Source organism: Aythya fuligula, chromosome 12 (assembly GCF_009819795.1).
Source record: "Aythya fuligula isolate bAytFul2 chromosome 12, bAytFul2.pri, whole genome shotgun sequence".
In the NCBI taxonomy this organism is placed as follows: domain Eukaryota; kingdom Metazoa; phylum Chordata; class Aves; order Anseriformes; family Anatidae; genus Aythya; species Aythya fuligula.
In genome coordinates this window covers 17,825,719-17,847,245 of record NC_045570.1, presented here as the reverse complement: position 1 = coordinate 17,847,245, position 21,527 = coordinate 17,825,719, and the positions used below count along the sequence as shown (strand labels likewise).

General features: G+C 38.3%; 1 protein-coding gene across 2 annotated transcripts; it reads left to right on the top strand.

Annotated features, from left to right (window-relative positions):
• Window positions 1-299: 299 nt before the first annotated feature.
• KCNG4 (potassium voltage-gated channel modifier subfamily G member 4) lies at window positions 300-18,668 on the top strand. Of its 2 annotated transcripts, XM_032195911.1 has the most exons (4): window positions 300-658; window positions 1,272-1,402; window positions 1,525-2,324; window positions 17,170-18,668. In XM_032195911.1, exons 3-4 carry the CDS (start codon window positions 1,575-1,577, stop codon window positions 17,953-17,955), a joined length of 1,536 nt encoding a protein of 511 aa, XP_032051802.1. In that variant the 5' UTR covers window positions 300-658; window positions 1,272-1,402; window positions 1,525-1,574; the 3' UTR covers window positions 17,956-18,668. The 2 variants fall into 2 exon arrangements, with proteins under 2 accessions (XP_032051802.1, XP_032051801.1); XM_032195910.1 differs by lacking the exon at window positions 1,272-1,402.
• The last annotated feature ends 2,859 nt before the right edge of the window (window positions 18,669-21,527 follow it).

The following is a 21,527-nucleotide window of genomic DNA, read 5'->3' as shown; positions in this document are numbered from 1 at the left end:
GATGCAGGACATGGAAACTACTCCTGAGGAATCTGACTGGAGCTGCCAGAGCAAGCAATTGTAGGATGACTACAACAATGGCAGGAGTTAATAAGGATTAAAATTGTTTTATTAAGCAGGTTCACCAGAATTTACTTATTGCTAAACCTGATTAGTCGGAGACTGTCTCCATGTTCTTACTCAGTTGCTGCCTGCTGCCTGCTGAATAGACGGAGGGATGCTGGAGAGATTATTTCTAAGCCCTTCCCCCTTCCCTCTCCCCTCCTCTTTCAGGACCACACTGACAGTCCCAAGGGAAACAGAGGAGAGACAGGGAGAGGGCAGGATCCTGCAGCTCTCACTCAGCATATTTCACCAGGAAGCCCCACGAGTCCAGGAGAGGAGCTGCCACTTAGGACGCTGTCTCCTTTGCAAAGGATCTATTAGTACAACATACATTATACCAACACATACAAATATTTTCCCCTTTCAGGGAAGAAGCAGCGAAAGAGAAAAGAGACTTTGATCTCCAGAGTGCTACAGTGATTTTTTTATGTAATCAATACCATAAAATATCCCCAGGTCTTTCTGCTGGATTGTAACTCAGCCGATCAGTTTACGGCATGTATACTTCACCTGCGGCGAAGGCAGGCAGTGGGCAGCAGCCCGTGGCGCGGTGGTAAGTAACTTTGGGGAAGTTTCCTTGGGATTTTTGTACTTTGCTGACTTGGGGTAATAACTGCCTGTGAATCTTCAGAGATTATGAAAAAAAACAGGGATTTGTTCCTGAAAGAATGAAGGGGGGGAGGTTAGTAATGTGTATTTCAATTGCTTTTCTCCCTGAGTTGATAGAATACTTTGCTTTCTGTCCATGTAACAAAGTTTTCTGTAGGGTGGGCAAACATTCCCTAGATTTTACCAGTGATTTGCAGTGACTGGGTGGATAAGAACACTTGTCATTTAAACAGCACTTTACTCTTAAAGCATTTTACAAACATCTACTAGTTAATGCTCACAGTGCCCCAGAGAGGCAGGCAAAACAGGCGAGTAGTGAAAGGAAGAGGAATTACAATCTGAGCATTCAAGTTAAAGCAATTAAGAACTTTGCATCCAGCTGACGGCAGGTAATTGACCACTCTAATAACTATTAAGCAGCTTAGTTGAGTTAGTGTGTATTTAAGGGTTTATAGCAGCACGAGAGCCATGTGCCACCCACCAGAAAAGGCAGTGATCTAGCAGTGACCATGATGTGTTGGGAGAAGGGACCGATCTGTTCACGTTTGGATTTGCAGGCATCCGACCCTTTGCGATAATTATGAATGAGGCTTTAGCTCTCCTCCGTGTCTGTGTGTTGCCAGACAACCAATGAGGCTGCCAAGGAAATCGCATTCACGGGCTGCAGATTTCAGGAAGAAGCACAGAGGTGACTTTTACTCACACACACACACTCGCTAATTCTGTGGTTTAGGAAAGTAGCCTGAAGCACCCTTTCTCTTGCAATAACTTCTGCTATGTTTTCTCCTTCACCTGTCTTTTGGCTGACAGATAATCCTGGTCTGATGCCATTTCGGATGTCCCAGTGAGAACTCTTAGAGATGCCTATTCTCTCCGGAGGCAGTGACCAAGACTATAGTAACATTAGCTACGCTTCTTGTAATTCCTTGAGCCATTTCTTTCCTGTCTCCGTTGAAACTCCTTCTGTCAAAGGGGTTCATTACCAAAAAGCCAGGAGGATTTACCACCCCGATCAAGTCTCTGCAGTCGATCTAAAGACAGAGATCATGATAAATGTTGGAGGCATCAAGTACCTGCTACCTTGGAGTACTTTAGATGAGTTTCCCCTGACCAGACTGAGCAAACTTAAGCTTTGCAGCAGCTATGAAGAAATTATTCAGCTGTGTGACGATTATGATGAAGACACGCACGAATTCTTCTTTGACAGGAACCCCAATGCTTTTGGGATGATTGTCAGCTTTCTAGCAGCAGGGAAGCTGATGCTCTTAAGAGACACGTGTGCCTTGTCTTTTCAGGAGGAGCTGAGATACTGGGGGATTGAGGAAACCAACCTGGAGAACTGCTGCTTTCGAAAACTATTTCAAAAACTGCAGGAGTTGGCTGAGGTACGGAAAGAAGAGGAGCTCCGGAGGAGTAAAGAAGCTGCTTGTGTTTTGGATGAGAAAACCAAATTCGGACAGTTTATGAACAGACTCAGAGATATGGTAGAAAATCCCCAGTCAGGACTCCCAGGCAAAGTCTTTGCTTGTCTCTCCATCCTCTTTGTGGCCACCACAGCTATAAGCCTTTGTGTTAGTACAATGCCAGATTTAAGAGCTGAAGAAGACAGGGTAAGTAAGTCCTTTATAACTGATCTAAAAATAGAATTAGAAGAAATTTGTTTGCTTTGCTAGGTATGCATCATTAAAAAGATGAAACAGATACAGAAAATCCATAGCAATGAGGTTCAAAACTGCCCCAGTAATGAAATGCTCTGCAACAGAAAACACGGTAATAGCTAAAAATCAGTTTCAAAATCACATTCAAGAATAATGTTAACAAAGTACTTCACTAACTGTGAGCTAAAATATATCAAAGTGTTTCTGGACAGAACAGATATTGCAGCTCTATAATACAGCATTGATTTTCCTTCATAAAAAGCATTTGCTAGTGTAAGTTATAAACTGGTTACACTGAGATTCAAACTCACATTGTGGAGTTTTCAACATGCTTTACTCTCATTTATAACCAATCTCTTGTTTGGACACATCAGCAAAAGAAACGTTTTCCTATGACTGGTTTACTTTTAAAATCAGCCAGATATCTTCCCTTTTGTTAACCAAGTCAAATCTTGCAAGAGGAAGAAATATTCATTATTTTCTTCCCAGAACAATGTTACATTTCAACAGTTGCATAAAGATTAAAGGATAAGAGATACATGAACAATTTTCACATAAACAAATACTTGATGCTGGGCCTCCAAAAATCATGATTCCATGCTTATAGAACTTTATATTTGCCCACAAATATATGTATGTATTGTAGGAGTGATGCCAAATACTAGCTGAACTGCTAAGCACATATAAAGCCTTTTCAAGTAAATCATGCATAGTAATTCAGTGCAAATAAGTCATGTCTGTATCATACATGAATGATCTTTTCTATAACACTGTTGTATTTCAGCATGATAAATATTTGTTATTCTAATAATAAAATGGAGGAAAGTAAAAATCAGAAGTTATTTCAGATGTAGCAATGTTCAAATTTATCAAATAACCTTGGCTAGTCTGTTTAATGAATCCTTCACTTCATTTGCAAACTATTCTTCCAAAAGTAGTGAGCAAAATCAGATTAAATAAACTCCTCACCCCACTAAGATAAGACACTCCCCAAAGTACTGTATATTAATGAATAAAATCATTTTTACATTGGTAGAACAGCATGGTATATGCAACAATACATATTTATTTTATTTCCCAAGTAGTAATTCAAAGCAGCATAATCATGGTGAGGATGTTATGATATTTGATGTCTTCCAATAAAGCTAAGGACTGTACAGAAGGCTTTAATTCCCTGTTCTATTTAACTCTTTAAATATTAACTTATATTTGCATGGGAAAACTATTACCATTTAGTGATAAGTCTGGTGCTCTTGCAGCCTTCCACAGCTATTACTTTTGGCAGAAAAAAATGTTACCCTGTTCCAATGTTTCTTCCAAGGAAATATTTTAAATATAGAATATCATTCTTAGAGTTAAATGCAAAAACATTACAAACTCTGCTCTAGGAAGTGCTTCTCACTAACTTTGTTAATGGAAGCAGTCTGATGCATTTAATTTTCATTTTCCAAGCACTGTAGAGAAATCTTTTGTAAATACTTTTTATGAAAAAAAAAAAAAAAAAAAAAAAAAAGGACATAATCAGATCTCAGGTAGATGAAATATGTTATGTGTTTTTGAAAATAATTAACCACATTTTAGAAAGGGAAGGATGTTCAGGTTTGCAGGTATATCTGCTAGCTGAAGTGTAGTTGCTGTCCCTAGACTTTCTATAAAACACTGACAACGTTACTCCTTAGATATTGACATGAATATACTTTAAAAACAAGCAGACTGGACTAAAACAAACTCAAAAGTAGGACTGCTTAATGTGCAGGGGAAAGGATGAAGGATGAACTTGGGCAAAGAAAAAGCCTTGTCCAAATAGTTAGAAACATCACATAATTTATACTTACAACACCAGACTACTGCTCCTTGTCAGTGTGTCTCAGAAGCATAGAGAAGAGTATTGAAAGTCCTAGGATTTGAACCATTTAACACTATGCCAGTGAAAATATAGTGGAATATGTGGGACAGAATACTCACACCTTGTGGAAAAGCACAGAATATGAGCTGCCAGATATTTCCCATTCCTACATTCTCAGCCTGCAATACTTAAGATCTTATTAAAGAGATTTCTAAAGAGCATCCCAGCTATAACTGAACAAATAACTCACAGAACTTGAAAAAATACTACTTGGTTGTGACCAAGTCACACCCAGGGAAACTGCAACTCTGTACTGAGACTTGGTGCTCAAATTGTTCACTGGCTGACCTCTGAAAATGACCCACAAGATGAGGCCACATTTACCAGCAACCTGGGACAGGCATGCAACACCTGAAATTTTGGCACTGGGGGCTGAACTTAAAGATCACCTGACATCCTTTTGCCCAGAGACAAAAAAACAGTCAAACTCCTTCAATCAAGTTTCTGCAGAGCTTGTAATTCCACACCTGACCCTAAAGATGCCCCATTCTGAGGTTTATTCATTTCAGAGGTAAAGATTGACAAAACCTCTATGCATAAACGTGCTGAAGTATTTTAAGGATCCATATTCCAATGTCATTAACACTGGAAATGGAATTTATCCATTCTGAAATACAAATAAAAAAGGCTTTACCTCTGGCGAGTATGTACCACTGTAGGCTCCTTTTTCACATCATCACTGCCACACTAAGAGAGGGAGAAATGGCTGGGTTCCAGCTCAAGGAGAAGAATCAGGTTTAAAAAAATAAATAAATAAAGGAAAAAAGAATAATACAAGGTGACTTCCACTTTACTCAGAGGCTTGGCTGATCCCACCCTGCAGGCACACGAAATCACAAAATCACTTGTTCTTTTAGCAGCTGCTAAGCCAGGGCTGGCTTAGGAGGAAGAAGAGCTGCCCAGGCAGGCAGAAGAGCAAAGAGGAGTCCTCACCACCCGAAGGAAAGTGAAAAGTATGGTCTCTGGGAAAGGGATGGCAAGGAGCCAAGGCAGGAGCATCCGCACCAGGGCAGCCCAGTCACCCTGGCAACCCGAGGGGAGGGAAGGAGCCATCCGCATGGGCAGCAGAATGGGGAGGGGGGGCTGGCCTAAAGATAGACATCCAGCAGAAAGCAAAATATAGAGCAAGTTACTAAAATTGACACCACACACATACCCGAGAATAATTCAGACGACATTTAGGAATTTCCTCTTTAGAAATATGAAATAAAACCAGAGATAGATGAGCAAACAATTTGGTAACTATATATCATAAAAATACGTGATGGGAACAGCCTCAGGGAGAGGAGGTCAAAAGTTTGGGAAAACTCTAGAGAGGTAAATTTGTGAGGCTCTAGTGATCTCAAGTTTAAGCCTGATTGTGACGCAGGTGTATAGATGAGTCTATCATACACATTACTAAGGAAAGACAACAAATTAGGCTATCTGCATAAAACAACTGAAATTTCATATACAATATTCATACAGCTTTGCATAGGATATTTTCAGCTATTCCTTATGGAGGGCAAATTGTCTTCAGTAAGGAAGCAAATACAGCATCACTAAAATGTAGTAATCAAAGCACACATGTAAGTAGAGGTAGAAAAGAAAGCATACTTGGCAGCAAGGAAAATAATAGTTTATTATTGACCCAAACAGGTAGAAGCTGTAAGCCTGAGAGAACTACAAAGTTGAATCCTATTTAGGATAAGAAAGCTGAAGCAACAAAATCTACATTTTCCTCAAACAAAGGAATTAAGATGAGTCCGGTAGGGCTCAAGCAAAAGTCCCATCAAAGTCCCCCCAGAAGTCTCAGTCCCACATAAAAATTCAATCAGGATCCAGGGGGTATAACTGAAATAGGCAATGCCCAGCACATCTAATCCAAAGGGAGAAAAAAAATCTTTACACCAGTGAATTATGGAACAAAACCAATGCAGAAGGGCAGGAAGATTATCTACTTTGAAGCACTCTTGGGATTTTTTTTTTTTTTTGAAGAGATTTCTTTTAATGAGTCCCTAAAATTGGCATCCTCTGGAGAAATGACTCAGCAGAAAAGGTACAGCAAGGACATTTCTTCAGGAAAGGCAAGCAAATTAGGGTCAGGGGAAAAAAAATATTAAAAAAAGAAAAGAAAAAGAAACCCCAGATATTTCCACTCCCTTTCCCTCAGCACTGGTGACAATGACGTCTTTTTCTCCTGATGCAGAAGGCTCCAAAAAGTTACACTTATATGACATCTCAGTTAAAGGAAAAGGAAACATCTATTTTCAGTTCTCCCTCTGTTCTCCAGTGATAAGTGAGTGGTCCGACCTTGTTACTATTCATTTTTATGTCTGCTCTTAAATGATCTTGATAGGCCTGTAATTGCTTTAGGTATTGTATATAAGCTAATGAAAGAGAACCAACATACAAAACAACCAGTATTGCCAGGCCTAATGAGTTTATCTTGAGACTTAGTATATTAATTTGCTGAAGCTCCAGTTCATGAGGTCATTTGATTACATGGGAATCTAAATCATTTTAAAAGACTATGTTTTTGGTCACTGATTATACTGAGAATCCAGAAAACATGAACAAAAGAAGAAAAAACCCACAGAGATATATAATAAACAGAACCATTTCTAAATACATATATATATATTTTTTTCATTCTACATCATTATAAGAATCATAGAGTGAATCCCAGAATGGTTTGGGTTGGAAGGGACCTTAAAGCCCATCTAATTCCACCTCCCTGCCATGGGCAGGGCTCCCTCCCACCAGCCCAGGCTACCCCCAGCCCCATCCAGCTTGGCCTTGGGCCAGGGATGGGGCACCCACAGCTCCTCTGGGCACCTATTCTGGAGGCCCTGACTTAGGTTTTTCAATACTTGATGTTGTTGCTGCTGTCTGTATCACTCTGAAAATGGCCTATTTGGCTTGTAACCTAGAGGAAACTGCCGAGAAACACATTTTCTTTAAAAGCGGCGTTACAGTGGTTTATAGGAGGAAAAGCAATTTATTGGTTTTCCTGTGAAGAGAAAGAAAATCAGACAAGACATTTGTTTCACCAGGGTTACTATCGCCACAGCTAAATGGGGTAATTAAAAAACATCACATTGACTTGCATTTAACCAGTTCAGTATGTGAAGATATGTGTGCAAGAGATATATCCTCAGCATTCAAGCTATTAAATCCATTGTGAAGACATTATAACATTATACTCCAACCCTGCCCATAACCTGCAGATAACATTAAATCTCGCTAGTGCACTTATTGAAAGAAAACTTGAAGGACTTGGGAATGATTGGAGAAGATAATAAGCCATATAGAGAGTGTCACTGAGAGGTGTGCAAACCCAGTCCTACCGCTTGCAGCCTGCAAAGATAAGACTCTCCATCAAAGTGTAATTTGGCCAACTGGTAGAAGCAATAACCTTTGTTAAATAGGATATGAGAGCTGAATTTTGACAGATACCCTTGGCTCCTAACTTTATAGCTTTTAAATAACAGGGTCTAAACACTGATCAAAAAAAAAAAAAGAATTTTCTAGCTGAATATCCAGGGCAAAATGATTCTTGCTGAACAATAACTTTTTTTTTTTCAATGAGTAGTTAAGAGTACTATTAATGAAGTGGGGCACTATTTAGACTATATCTGACCAGCAGGGGTATTTAACAGTAACTCTATGTTCAAATTTATCTTCTAACACAAGTTATATATCACACAAATTATGGCCCAGAACTTGTTCTACTGCAAAGAGATTAATGAAGTTCTGACTTTCAGAAATACTTCAAATGCTCATTTCAAAGTGTAAGACCAAAAAGGCACATGTGTATATGCCTATTTACAAATATATTGGTATATACATATGACTTGAATTTACTTGGAACAAAATAAAGCTGGACACGCTTTGGTTTTATTGCATCTGCCCAAGAATTTTTCTGGCTTTTTATCAGAACACATATTGTGAATACTCACGTGACTAAATTATCTAGTCGTTCAGTACAGCTCTGATTTCTTCTAACCATTTCAATAACAAAATATTCCAACATTATAAGATATGAAAATGTGTTTCACTGAGGCACCAAAAAAACATCTACTAGGTGCACTTAGCACAGGTTGAATTAGTTAAATTACAATTGAATAAAGATATAAACATAAGCTGTAAAAAAAAAAATAAAAAAAAATAAAAATAAAAAATAAAAAATAAAAAAAACAGAAAATTGAATGTTGAAATGTTGAAATACTTTGATATATACAAATATACATATTGTTGTACTATGGGACATACCTGTTTTTACATTTTTACAGCTTGCATATCCATACAGCAATGTCAACAGTTTAGACCTCAAAATTGGACCATTATGTTAAGACACTCATTTAACAGTTGCACACTATTAGCAACTGTAGTCCAAGTGCCTACAAACAGCATTGCATATTTCAGCATTAAATATAATATATACAACAACATTGGTGAAGCCTACATTACTTAAGCCCTGCTCTACATAACTGGAGAGGGGCACTGGGGGACAGATGCTGCTGAACATCCCTGTCTCAGCTCACATCCACTGCCACAGAGAGCAATTTTCTTTAGAAGCTCTGGACACTCCATTTCAGTGACTAAATGGATTCTGCATGGTTTTCAGAAGCTGTCTCTGCCAGCACAAGGTCCAATGTTCAGAAGGCACAATTAGACATTATTAGTTTGCCTTATGTTCATCCAGCTTTGGCTGTATCCCAACAGCACTAAGTCTCCCGGCTCTGCACGCTATCCTGGGGGGACCCCCAGCTGTTCTAGCTGCTCCACAACAGGCAGGCAATCAAATGCAACTCTATGTGCTGGCACATGTGCTCCTCCCTGGGAATCGTGCTTTCTTCTCCTTTCTACGCTTTCAAGTTTGCAATAGCCACACTGGGAAAAACCCTGTTCACTTTCCTCACTTGAGTCATCTCAGGGGGTTCAGCACAGAGGATTACCTAATAAATGCTTTCTTTGGAAGATGGGTATTTCCTCCCATGGAGAAGGCACTCTATCTTTGGAAAATGCTATTTGGAATCAATATATCCTTCAAATTCATAGAAGTAATGCTTCAAGCATTAAAAATAAACAACCACCCAAATTTCTCTGTGCTGTAGAAATTCCTCTTTGAATGTGACAGAAATCTCTGAGGACTCTTCAGCTTACTGCTACAGCCAAAATCAGAATCTGGTATTTTAGTTCTGAAGATGCACGAGCAGATCTAATTGCTAATTTCACTGCAGCTTCAGAGCTACGAACTGCATATGCTGTGCTTACTCCCACAGTGTCAGCTCCTCCTGTCAGCACCAGTATTTTCCCTTAAAACAGATTCAGCCGTATGTGGGGCCCTGCTGTACGCCCTGCAGTACACAGGTACAATAACAAGTACCTCTGCTGCAAAGAGATTACGATGCAGGTGGGATGAAGCAGAGAAGAAACAGTAACAGTACAAAAGAATTGACCAGAAGTAAAACTGGAAATTGAAAGTTTTTCTCCTAAGTCCCAGATAAACACCTGTCATTCTGAGTATTTTTTCTCACAGTTACAAAACGAAGTCTGCTAAATTTCTTACTGGAGAAATTAAGAAAAAGATAATACCTCCACATCTCTCTCTGAATACAAATGTTCTGGGGTCACCAATTGGCTTAGATCAAATTGAAATTCTTCAGAATGATTCTCACAGTGTTTGCAGAATAAGGACCCAAGCTTAAGAGTTAATTGAAATATTTTATTTCAGTTACATTTCTTCCCCAGAGGGGATGATCTGTGTTGGATACAGAGATAAAAATTTCCCCTTCACTATGTTCTTTGTAATACCCACATTAATATAATCCTACTAGTAGTTTAGTTTCCTCAAATTTACTAGTTAGAGCAATTGTTTTCATAAGTCCAGGTTTCTTTCCCATAAAGCAAAATGAGTGGAAAATCGTTCTGTGATCAGAATACACAGCACTCCTTTAACCAGCTCATCATTCTGTAAATCAGGTTACAGTTCTCCCTCAGCAGGCAGTAAACCTTTTGATTTTATTGCATGGCTCTGTAACCATAAATCCAAGCTTTGAAGTGATCCATAACATGGAGTTTTCAAGTTCTCCCTGACCATCATTTGATTCAGCAGAGCATGGTTTCATTATTCAAATAATTGCAGCAATGCGGTCGCAGTGATTCAGCAGTACCTCCAGCACTGCAGCTGGATCCCACAGCTCCAGGTAGGCAGGGAACGCAGACTGGTACAAGACTTACTAACTGAATTGTCATTTTACAGCCAAAAGAAATTTCTCTCCTGTGTCTGTTCATTTCCTGACACAGAGTGGGATAAGAATACCTGGGAGATGGTTTGGTGTCTTGGTAATACAAAGATCTATGTAAAGGTCTTGGTTTGGTTCCACTTCACCTTAATGACTTTCCAGACTTGTAGACTCACTCTGTAGACCCACTGTCTGAGAGAGAAGAGCTGAAGCTGATTTTTTCACTGCTACATTACCGTGCATTTTTATCCACAGAGGGAATTCTCTGGGGACAAGCTACAGCCCATGATGCAGTGCCCACATATAACCTTGAGAAGTGCAGAAGGCTGGAAAACAGCACTTTGCCCAGGAAATAAGTCAACCTTGGGCTTAGAGAGGATACATGCACAGCTGAATGGGTTTATTGTTTTTAATTTTATTTATTTATTTATTTTTTTCTGTGGGGGCCAAAAGGCCAACCTGCAGGAGCACCTGGCTACAATAAGACTCCCTGCCAGGTGGTGGGCAGCAGTCAGCCTGAGCAAACAGGCAGTGGGCAGGTCAGTAGCCTCAGTACAGACTGATCCCATCTGCTGTCATTTCTGTGGCCACTGGTCTCCATCTACAATATAGTGTGTGGACCAGAGAGAAGGATCTGAGCAGTAACTGGCTGTATCTGAATGTGCCAAAATAAATTGGGACATGCCAGGGTAAGTTTAGCAGATGTGGACTGTGACCTTGTACCAATCACGGTTCCAGGCATTTCTGGTGTGAAAGATGACTGGCAGCTGGTCCCTCAACTGCAGAGTACTAAGCAGGTCCAGGTCCTGTCTGTCACTGTTTAAAGCTCCAAGAGAAGGCTGAATCAAGAAGAGTCAAGCATATTGCTTTATTGAGTTTGTTCTCTGCTTTGCTTTGTATTTGTTTAGTGTCTTTCTGGGTGACTGAACACCAAAACAGCCTTTACTCAGAAGCAATCAAAACTGCATCAAGGGTGGATCTAGCTGGGAAGAGGTTTCAGATCCTTTCTGTCCAACACTTATTTGTTTTATGTCGATGAGCCAGCTAGTTTCCGTAAATGCACCCTGCAAATAGCAATGCTTGCATGTAGTGATTGAATCATGATTTCTAACTGGGTTTAAAGACTTTTATCACCTCAGATCCATAAGTAATATTACTTATCCTTCTAAAGTATAAATATCCACTTCAGAAAAACTGGGGTAAATCTTCAGCAGTAGAAAACTAATCAACAGGTCAGATAATGATTCAGAACAGGTTTTCCCTAGCATATTTTAATTATAAAATGCCTCAGAGTGAAACCAAGTAGGTCACAACTAGCCAGTGCAAAGAAGATCCTGAGGACATGAGAACAGCTCCTTGGTGCTCTTATCTAGTTATCTATAAATGAGTTTATAATAATAATATTTCTCCTTGTCTAGAAAATGTAAACAAGTACATTGCATATGAAAACCAAGGTGGACAGACAAGATATATATTCTGCAAGGGAGATTCTGATTCAGTTTTCCTGGGCATTGCTACAGCTATTGATGCATGTACAGATATTATTTTCACTAGATGAGATTTATATCAGCTGTAAGATGGGATAGTACAGCATAATTCTAAGATCTGGTTTTGTTTATTAACCTAGATGTCATTATGCTTTAATTAATGTTTCCTGGTAAACTAAGAGGGCACTTGGCCAGGAAATTTATCTTATTTATCTTATCTTGTGAGCGGCACATATCCCAAGTTCATTTAGCTTGAATTCACAGTTAGGGAATAAATTTCACTTCTCTAAACTCACTTGTGCAATTAAGTCCTGTGATTTAGATGCATCACATCACTCTAGCCAGTGCTGGCATCAGAGGTGCTGAATTCCTGAACCTCAGATCCTTTCAAAAAATGTACTGCAAGAAAGTTGGAGCAAAGCTTATGAGAATTCAAACATTTTTCCGTAGTAGTAATACTACATTCTAAGCACAGTCCCTGTGTAGATCCAATTTGCTTAAACTTTTGTAAGGAGAGTAGATTAAAAAATATATATATATATATAAATATATAGAATTATTGATTATAAACAGGATATAGACTTGACTAGATGAACCCATGGTTCACCCAGGCTTTAAAACTGTAGTCCCAGTCCTTTGCACCTCACAAGAAAAAAGGGCCAGAGAAAGGCAAAAGGGATGGAATGGCTTCATTAAGGTAGGCAGAATTCCTGAGGACAGGAACAAGCTATGACCTGGACTGTGATAGAAGTCTACAAAATTGTAAATAGCAGGAAATGAATAAATATCAATTGACTATTAAGTGTCCTTTCCAGTATGAGAGCTTAGGGGAATTAGATGGAACCAACAGGAACTTAGTTCAAAGCAAAGAAAGAAGCAAGTCTGCATGCAGTAGGCAGCAGACAAAAAGAATGACCCAACTTTATAGATGAAAAACACAAACACCACCTCCAGCATAGGAAGCTCTGGAGTGGAAAACAGAAGCCGGGAGACTTGTCTTGGGCACCCATGCTTTCTCAGGCTGGTAGAATAGGGCATTGGGCTAACAGGACTCACTGTGACCATTTCTACTTTTTATTATGAGCCCATTGCTTTCATATCTAAAGAGAAGCTAATAAAAGCATCGTAAAATGAGTATTTTTTACTGTAACACTCTAAACGTTCCAATACATAACAGAACCCAGAAAATGAGCCATTACCTTATACAGCAGAAGGAAATAATGAAAAAGAAGTATGAATTGCTCATTATCTCTGGTGGCAGAGAAATTTGAAACAGCCACTTTACTTCTTTGAGGTGGTGTATAAATTTAAGAAATCATTCAATATTTCAAACTATCAGGCTCAGTATACAATTTTTTATATACAAATCATTGTGTCCTTTGTTGCTCAACCAAATGTTCTTTTCATGCATGAGATCAATACCAGGCACACTTTTTATTACATTCACACCATACGTTGTAGACTTCAGCTAGAGACTAGTTCCATAAATCCTGATAAATTCTTGCACTAGTCAGAAGTAAATCTGCAGGAAGTATAAAGAGTCAGATACTCACTCATGGCTAGCTTTGTTCTAACTGTTCTCCCATCAGAGTCAGTGACAGGATGAATTCTGATTGATGTCATGATAGTGTAAAACATCTCAGAGGATTTTGTGGAAAAATCCCACCCAAAACATTTTGTGGTCAGTTATAAATAAAACCTCATATTCCCTCCATGTTCATGATCAATGCTGCATTGGTTTGGTGCTTTTATAAGTTCTACTACACCATGATACTATGGGTATAAAAATACAGTCAGGAGGAGAAAAAAGCCAGTGATAGATTTGACTCAAAGATATAAAAATAAAAGCTTAGAATTCTGCTCTAGTTAATATTGAGGGCAAGAGAGGGAGTTTTTTGTTTTGCTTTGGCAGTCTTTGATCACTAGAATTTCCCAAATGTGTTTGCTTTGTTCCAAAAGAAGAGATATATAGAAGCTGTTTATCCACAGAAACTCCCTTATTGGACATTTTTGCAAAACACCTCTCATTGATCAGAATATTTGGCTCATAATTGGGCAATTCACTGAAAGTAGCTAACATCTGATAGGAGGTTGGTGACAATAGCAAATCTGAAATCTACCATTGACATAGAGGTGTCTGTATTTTGGTAAGTACTTAATATTTGAAGTCAGTGTGCTATTCTGCCTGCTCTTTGAACAACAATTGTAGGTGGAACATAAAGCACTACGAGGTCTGAAATCCTTAAAAATACCAGGAGAAACAGAAATTGGCCATGGTATTTGGTGTTTCCTTCTTTCCCCTCTTACTACAATATTTGCTGCTTTGAATGGAATATTCAAAAGGACCAAGAATTTTCAAAATGACTGGTGTTAGAGAGGGATAGCTTATATAAAACATGTGACATACATTACACAATAAATACAAATATTCCTAATACATAAAACATTCACATAGAAATTATTTGGATTAAATTTATTTCACCATGTGAAATTTGTGAGCATATGCTTATCCAGGATGTTTTACTCTTTCTAGACACTGCCAGTAGAGAAATAAGCAGAGAGGCAGAGAAGGAGGCCTGGACATCTCTGGCAGACATTGCACAAGGATTGACTAACTAATTGTATAGCAACACTATGGAATGGAGTGAAATGGCCCTGCAGTGGGATGATTGCCCAGTTGTGTTATTTCTAGGGTTCAGCCTAGTCACCTCCATGCACAGCTATGGTGCTGCATGGATAAATCAGTTGCCTACAAGATAAACAGGGATGGTTTTGCCGCATGCTTTCATCCTGCATAGGCATGTCTGAGGCAAACACGTCCTCTTTCCATCTCTTTAAAAAAAAAAAAAAAAAAAGAAAAAAAAAAAGAAAAAAAAAAGAAAAAAAAAAAGAAAAAAAAAGAAAAAAAAGAAAAAAAAACAGAAAAAAAACAAGCACAGAATTCACTGCATTAATCAGTGTCAGAGACTGCGATACTGTAACTCTTGATTTCTGCAGAAGTAGAAGCAAAAGGGGCTGGTTTGAATCATACACAGACATTTCTGAAGTGTCTTTTGCAAAGTATATAAAAAAGACAAAGTGTGCTAACAGGGGAGAACTCACCATCCTTTATACTCACAATTCTGCACAAAGGAAAAATAAAATGCACAGTTATGTTCTTGAAAAGTTTGGTTTGAAGAATGCTCTTCTGAAAAGTGAAATATGCATTTGGGAAGCTGACTGCACAAATTGCTTTCTCTATGCACAAATAACTTCCCATGGGGATTACTGAGGCAACCGAGGTTGGAGAGAAGAAAAAAACTCCCAGTCAGTTCTTCCCACACTACTCCTTAACTTATATACTCTGTTCAAAAGACATCCTAGATCGTAACAGTTAAAATTCCCAGCAAACAATTTTTTTCTTGTATTTTCCAAGGAAGGAATAGTAAAAGCTACACAATGATTTGAGAGCAGCATCACCTGTAAATGTATAAATAGCAGATATAGTGGAAATTCAGCCCAGTTAACAAAAAATAAAATAAATCTTGATGGGACCAATGAATAATTCACAGGCCACGTCACTGGAGTGACCACAGGCAGGTCTGTGAAGAGTTCATGCTGTGCTGTACAAATAATTTAAAACAGAAAAAACGTGAACACTGCATAACACAATTGCTGATCACAAGCAATCTTATCAAGCCAACTCAGCAACTCTGCAAACATCAATGCACTCTAGGTACTGTCACTGCAATGACTTCAAATAGGGCTATAACCTCATCATCTACACATAACTCTAGCAGAACTGAGTCTTTGTTACCTCTTGAGATGTCTATTTTGAAAGAAATTATGATCTCGTTTGTCTACTGTGCAGAAAGAGAAAAAATCCCCAAAGAGTGCTAAATCCCCAGAGAGATGAATTGTTCTGACACTGTGTCAAAAAAAAAAAAAAAAAAAAAAAAAAAAAAAAAAAGTACAGGATATATTATGATTTTACTTGTGGAATCTCAGATAACCAAGGATCATAATGTGATAATGATGACAGAACTACAGGCTATTTTTATACAGGTTTATATTTTTTTATATAGGTTTATTTATAATATTGTCTTTTGCAAGTTCAGTGCTTGAACAACAAAAAAATATTATGTCTCAAGAATAGCTGTAATTTTATCAAAAAGGACACTCTCAAAACAACATCACATTCAATACAGAGTGTAACTGAACACTGTGAGCAATTTTAATTAATAATAGGGGTATGTGTTTCCCATGGTGTTTTTCATCAAAATTGCTTGTGAAATGTGGCTGACAATGGATAATAGTGTATAAGGAACCGTTCCCATATTCTCTTATTTACCCAATTAATCAGGAGTTAGTTTACATTTTCCTCCTCATTTCACTGCAATAGAGCAAAAGAAATTTAATTTAAGCTCAAAAAAAAAAAAAAAAAAAAAAAAGAAAAAGAATAAAAAATAAAGTAAGTGTGAATCTGAGGTAGCAAACTAAAGCAATTCCTTTGATAACAAAACCAAGGAAAGAACTGCTCGTAGCATAGGGTCTTAATACTGGGAGAAGATTCTTCAGGGCAAGAAGTTCTGCCTACAGGAGGGTATTTATTTTCCTTTCAACTGTAGCTATAAAACACGTATAAATATAAAAACATGATTTGTATATAGATAACTGAGTGAAGGATCCAGATGACTTACTGAATCTCTCTGAACCACTTTTAATTGCACCAGAGTACCCAACTTTTGCAAACGCACCATGCGTTGAATAGCACCAGAAGTTTGCAGAGACTTTTGAATGTTAATCTTTCTTTTGAAGAGACATTTTTTTGTATAGGTTAATGAACCAGTCAATTTAAATTAATTTGTCTGAGAGCTGAAAGTTGGAATTTACAGGCTGTATGCTCAGAAGGAGTTGAGTTTTTCTCATATTCAGAAAAGAGTTTCATGCATTTGGACTGGAAGAAGCAAAATAATAAAATAAGCAGGCAGTATATCTGTTTATCTAAATATTTCATGTGCTTATTACCTCCTATTCACTCTTGAAAGACAGCTACCATACAACCTGCTAGCTGGGATTTTTATTATTTCTGATGTTAGTGACTCAAGAAGGTATGCATGGCTGCCTCTTTAATATTTTTGGATGCTGTCTCACAGACTGTTCTTTTATTTAATTCTCTTTTTGTTTTGCGTCAGGGTGAGTGTTCCCAGAAGTGCTATTACATCTTCGTCATAGAGACCATCTGTGTGGCTTGGTTTTCCCTGGAGTTCTGCCTCCGATTCATACAAGCAAGAAGCAAGTGTCAGTTCTTCAAAGGGCCCCTGAATATAATTGACTTCTTGGCTATTTCACCCTATTATGTTTCCCTCATCTTGGCAGAGGATGACTCAAACGAGGCAGACGACAGGCCAAGCAGCAACACATATTTGGAGAAGGTTGGTTTGGTGCTACGGGTTTTACGTGCCTTGAGGATCTTGTATGTAATGCGCCTTGCCCGGCACTCCTTGGGCTTGCAGACTTTGGGCCTCACAGTTCGGAAATGCACAAGAGAATTTGGCCTGCTTTTACTCTTCTTATGTGTGGCTGTCACTCTCTTTTCTCCTTTGGTCTACCTTGCCGAGAACGAATCAGGCAAGGTGCTTGAATTCACAAGCATACCTGCCTCTTACTGGTGGGCCATCATTTCAATGACCACTGTGGGGTACGGAGATATGGTGCCACGGAGCGTCCCGGGCCAGATGGTAGCTCTGAGCAGCATCCTCAGTGGGATTCTCATCATGTCTTTTCCTGCAACATCAATATTCCACACTTTTTCCCATTCCTACTCAGAGCTGAGGAAGGAACATGAACGATTGCAGTCTCGGGTAAACAGAGTAAAAAATGCCAATCATTCTGGTGAAAGTGACACCTTCAATGACACAGACAGCTTGATCCTGGAAGAGCCAGCATCACCGATCAAATACATTTACACGGGGAACTAAGCCTTGCTGTAAAACATTCCCAAGAATAGGAATAGAAATACATATGTGTATGTCAACATAATACATAACGCAAAGCAAGAAAATTAGGTTGCAACACTATTTTTCTCTGCCAGGATAGGTATAACAAAGCAGTAGAAGCCAATGCAGCTGGCTCCAACACATCATTACGAAGGCGGAGATTTTGAGAATGTCAGAAGTCAGAGTTTATTCGGTAATAAATAAATACTCATTCTTCACTAGGACTAACGGTAAGATTCAACTTTGTCTCTGCCAGCTATATATCTTGCTGAAAAACTAATATCGAATGAATAGCAAACAAAACCGCTTCTGTTGGCACAAATAACACTTGTTATTTTATTTGCCTTTGAGTTTCCAATGTTCTTTGCAATTAACACCTTGAGCCAAGCATTAGAAAGGATTTTTTCAGGGCTATGCATCAGTGTTATTTATACAATGCTCATTGGCCAGGCATACAGAAGAAGCCTCAATATAAATCTGAGCTCTGTATCTAAAGCTACTAATAAGCTTATAATAAAAGCATTGTATGTGAAAGCTTTCAAAGTTTGCCTGTAATCAGATGATCAATTTCTAAACAACGAATTGCACTACTGTTGTAAGACACATAGTGTTTGCAAGAGAATTTGCTTGAAATACAGTTGCAGTCTGAAACATTTCATACTAGACAGAAGTTTTCAAACTTTTTTCATATATTTAAAAAATGAAAAAAAAAAAAAAAAAAAAAAGGAATAAAACCCCAAACTTATAGAACATATAATTGAGTTTGTGTTTTTATTTTTATTTTCTCTCTTTAGTTGAATGGTGTTGGCTTTTCTAGAAGAAAAATAATTTTAAAAGTTATCAAAAATAAAATGACAGCTCAGAAGTATTCAAATGTATAAATAGCAAAAATGAGAGGAATGATTGCTGGAGGCGGTGGGAGTGATTTCCTAATGCAAATAGAAGATGTCTCTCTTGGTGTACACCAGACTAGCCAGAAAATACAGGCCTATAGAAGTAAAAAAATGCTACTTTTTGAGATATTCTCAATGATATTTTATAATATATTATATTATTTTATAATATAATTTTATAATTCTACCTTTTAGATGCTGTGAATGCAGTTAGTGGAAATCTATGCCAAGTCATGAAAATCGGGTTTGTGCATGCATCTATGTGTACAGGACCTGGTCAGCTCATGGGTCCTCAGCTTATAAGCAGTCCTGGTGGTATCTGCAGAACTTTGACATGCATTTAAGTACTGAGATGAAGCAATTAATTAATTTTTTAATCAGATTTTCAGCTTTCATTATTCCATTTCCTAAATCCTGCCAGGTTCCCTATGACCTTGCAGCAAAGCTGAGCTCAGTGAGATGACCCTTGAGTTCCAGTTTTCAGCAAGCACCGCGCTCAGGCAGGGCATGTCCCCGAAAGCCCAGGGGACACTTCCAGGCATGTGACCAGCCTTCCACGTGGACACACAAGCAGTCACCGGCAGAGTTATGCAACTTCGGGCAGGCATTTGGGAGTTTCAGTTTTTCGATGCTATCCTCACTGTGCTTTATAGCTTAAGTAGAGAAAACCACAGTTGTTGGCACAGTTTGCAGCACGTGACTCAAATTAATCTCTTGGGTTTATCTTGCTATTGACCCTCTGATCTAAAGCAGGGAAACTCTAGCAGATTATAGATGGGATGTAGCAACACAATTGGAGCAAGTAGACTCTAGATGACAGGAATTTTTATTTGTCACATAACAGGTGGAATTTCTGCTGTTTTATGCATAAATCCATCTGATAATTTATTTTTATTTATTAACTTTTATTTTTGCCAGTGATTTTCTACCACAGGACTACTCAGGTAGGAAACCAAACAAAACCCAGCCTAGATGAGGACCACGACCTCGACCCCTCCAAGCTCCTAGGCATGTCATGCCAACCGCATTTCTCCTAGGGATTTTGTATTTCTTTAGGATTGTTTCAGCTCCTCAGGAAAAACCATCGCATAGTACCAAAACACCCACTGCAGCACACGTCTATCCCTCTGCTCTGGCAGAGTTGAAGACAGTGCAAGAATGTGCTGAAACTTGGAGTAAAATTAAAAAAAAAATAAAAAAAAAATCACCAATGTTTAACAGTGAAGTAAATGCTGGTATGTTCGGCAGAATCAGGACCGTACCACACATTTCCATTTCTAACCAAATTTCTTCCTACTGCTAGGTCAGGCCTGCACCAGCTTTCATAGAAAATGTCCTTCATGATTCACTGTGTTATTCGGAAAGGAAAAAAAATATGTGGAGGGGAACATTTAGTTCCCGTATAATTCAACTGAGTAACAAATTCAGAACAAGCAGTTACAATTAGCAGATACTGTCGTTGCCAAGTACATATCATTTCATAACTAGACTTAATTAAAAGAGCAGTTTAGGTGCCTGGCATCCAGCCTCCTCTCTTAGTTCAGAGCCTCTTCCCTGAATCTAAATCCTAGAAGATGCAGGGGACCAGCACCCATTACCCAGTGGGAACCACATTCCTCAGCCCTTATCAAGGCATTACATTCCTTCTTAAACTTCTAACTGAAACTCTGATAAACAAGATATCTGCTGCATAATGAAGGACCCACAAAATTCCCAATGATTGCTTTCTCTGGGACCATCAGTAGATATCCTGCTCTGCAAACCAGCTAGGGACACCAAACAGAGGGACAGGATCACAGGGAAATGCAATACAGGACCCTTCCAAGTGCCAGTCTGACTCAGAACCAAAACACAGTGAATTGGTTTTGATCATGGACTAAATGCAAGTTTCCTATGATGTTGGAATAGTACTGAGGGACTAAGACCTTTGCTCTGACCTAACTGTAATTTCTTCAGGGATTCTGCAAATTACTTCAAATTCTCTCTGTAGCACTTGTACCTCCCAGCCATTCTCCAGCTGTTTCTCCTCTTTGACTTTCATCAGTTCCTCTGGCAGAGAAGCTTTATATAAAATGGATGTATTCTTTTAGTAATGAAGTCCTGTTACTTTCATGGGGTCAGTATTTTATAACTTCAGCCTACTGTTAGATCTCCTGAAAGTTGCTTTTTATCTGTATTTGACAATCTGAAGTTTGCATCCAGTCACTGGCATGCATATATAATTCAGATTAGATTTATTATTTAAGTCACGAATTAATTGGAGAGAATGGTACATTATTTATGTGAATTATTCTGTAATTTAATCCTAAGTATTATGCATATTCTAAACATAAATTAGAGCTGAGCTATTTTAAATTTATATTGGTCAATATATATATATATTTTATTTCAAATTTACACAAACAGTAAAGCTAATTATATAATTTCTGCAGTTATTATGAACCATTAAGCATGTGTGCTGATAAAAGTTATACAGATTATGCCCCCTCTAATTTTATTTTTAATGCAATCTTTTTACCTTTTTTTTTTTTTTTTTTTTTTTTTCCTTTCAGGAATTTGTTCTAATACATTGCAGTTATCTATAAAAAATGATGAAAACCTAGAAGGTCAAGGAAAAGAGAAGTACAGCACACTCCCTGAAAGGGTAACAGAAAGTTTCCA

Excerpts from the sequence above, each read along its gene's own strand:
- KCNG4 (XM_032195910.1), top strand. The coding sequence starts at position 1,575 with ATGCCTATTCTCTCCGGAGGCAGTGACCAAGACTATAGTAACATTAGC. Across the intron at positions 2,325-17,169 it reads TAAGAGCTGAAGAAGACAGG|GGTGAGTGTTCCCAGAAGTG; the intron begins GTAAGTAAGTCC and ends GTTTTGCGTCAG.